At 25.2% G+C, this 2,059-nt stretch overlaps 1 protein-coding gene across 8 annotated transcripts in view; it reads right to left on the reverse strand.

Annotated features, from left to right (window-relative positions):
* The window catches only part of LOC102679863 (acetyl-CoA carboxylase), a 23,853-nt gene that overhangs the window by 13,416 nt on the left and 8,378 nt on the right, over positions 1-2,059 (reverse strand). For 7 of the 8 annotated variants that reach the window (XM_006615567.2, XM_006615569.2, XM_006615570.2 and 4 more), the window contains one exon: positions 1,750-1,981. The exons of the other annotated variant lie outside the window; for it this stretch is intronic. In XM_006615567.2, the coding sequence (XP_006615630.1) occupies positions 1,750-1,981 (232 nt within the window). The remainder of the gene's footprint in view (positions 1-1,749; positions 1,982-2,059) is intronic. 8 annotated transcript variants of the gene reach the window in all.

A 2,059-nucleotide genomic window follows, 5' to 3' on the forward strand; every position in this document is an offset into this window, starting at 1 on the left:
AGAAAATAATTTTTTATCCATTAACTTAGAAAACAAGTTTTCTAAAGTCGAATTTAATCTGCATTCTATTCATATCAAATATCGAAATTTTCCATCAACGATGGAAAACACAACTGAATAAATTATTAAATATTCTACTTTTTCTGAAAGATCGTCACACATTATATAATTTTTTGTAACGAATTTCAGATTAGCGTTTATCGATGAAAGATTTTCTTATTTAAAATTTAAACCACCAGGATGTGTAAATGTCGTTGAGTTCAAAGTCTTTTATGCTGTAATTGTTATTCATTTCAATTTCTCAGAATATCTTGAAATACATTTATCATTCTCGAAGTATTATTTTTTATTTTATATTATAATTAAACAAATATATTTTTGCAAAAATAATGAAAATATTTATATTATGTTCATATGTATATAAAACTATGTGTTATATAAAGAAGATGATGTTTAAATTATTACATTATAGATAAATATATAATTTATAAATGGAAAAAAATCTGATTATCAAAATGTACATCGATATAAAATAAGTAGATGAAATGATTCTGTTTAAAATGTTACTTTTAAATCATTTTTACAATTGGATCCAATATAATTATAAAAATAAATAATTTATAAAATATAACGATTAGAATTTCTGTGATTTGTTTCGAAAAAAAAATGATTAGATTATCAATTGTTCTTCAAATTTCTTTCAATTTTATAAAACTTCAAATTAAACAAACATGAAAATGATAATACAAAAGAAAAAAGTTTGTAATATAACTTTTTTTTCAATTTGAATATTTTTTTTATAACTTTGTAATTTTGAATATTTATTAAAATTCAAATATTCATAATTGCTTGAAAAATTTTTACATTTGTGTATTTTTATAATTATAAAAACGAAACAAAATTTTTATGCAAAATATAATTAAAATAAAAAAAAAAAAAAAAAGAAGACAAAAATAATGAAATACTAAAAAAAATTACAAAAGCTTCATGTTTTAAATAATTATAAATATTCAATATAGGATTGCAGTTTATCATTCAAGTAAATAGAAACTTATTAATTGTAAATTTACTATATTTTTCTTTTAATTCTAATTACTTTTAACTCTTATATTTCTATTAAAGATGTATTTAAAAATGGGTTAATTGTCAATGGTATTAAAAGTTATTTCATTCATTCATAATGAATGAAGTACGTTATCATGAAATATGATTTCAAGATTATGGTAAATAAGAGTGTTTTAAAAATGAGCAAACGTAATGCTATAATTAACAGCAACTTAATAGTTAATTATTCTTCTTATTATTCAACACTTTCCAACATCGTCACAATTGTTAACGCCTCCGTTTAAAATGACATAACCTCTAAAAAAAAATTTAACTTATCCACGGTACTATCTTCCCTAAAGTTAAAAATCCTCTAACAATTTTCTCTTTTCATTCACTTTTCTTTCATCTTTCCCCCTCCCCCTCCCCCAAACTTTCGAACGAATCGTAAAAATTTACCGATTGAAGATCAACATTTATCACATATGTATATATAAGTACATTAGATATATATATACCAAAAGAAATCCTCGTGGATCTTTTTCAAGTTCGACAAGAACGATCCAATTCTCGATCATCTCTGTTTCTCTGTTACAATGTCTTTTTAATTCCTTTATTATTACTTCCTTGCATTTTTTTTCAATTTTAAAAGGGAAACAAAAATAAATAGAAGAAAAAAAAAAAAAAAGGAAGAAAATAAATCCCCTGAGCCGCTTGCGGCGCTCGATCAAGCCTGCCATGGCATTCTGCGTCTCGAAATCGTTTGTTTCGGATGGAAAGGTATCCTCCACTTCCGACTCTTCGGCGGGATCGTTGTCTGGTCCCCCAACGACGAAGCTCACCGGATTTTCCGCCATAGTGTCACTGATGTCGAAGGATTTGTTCACGTTCTCTGTCGACCTCCTCTCGTCGCCTTCCTCTCTTCTGTTATCGTTACCTTCAAAATTCGATCGTGTGAAGATTGGCCATATTTCTTTTTTTTTTTCTTTTTTTTTTTTTTTTTTTTTTTTTTTTT

The sequence above is a fragment of the Apis dorsata genome, unplaced genomic scaffold, assembly GCF_000469605.1.
Source record: "Apis dorsata unplaced genomic scaffold, Apis dorsata 1.3 scaffold_227, whole genome shotgun sequence".
In the NCBI taxonomy this organism is placed as follows: Eukaryota; Metazoa; Arthropoda; class Insecta; order Hymenoptera; family Apidae; genus Apis; species Apis dorsata.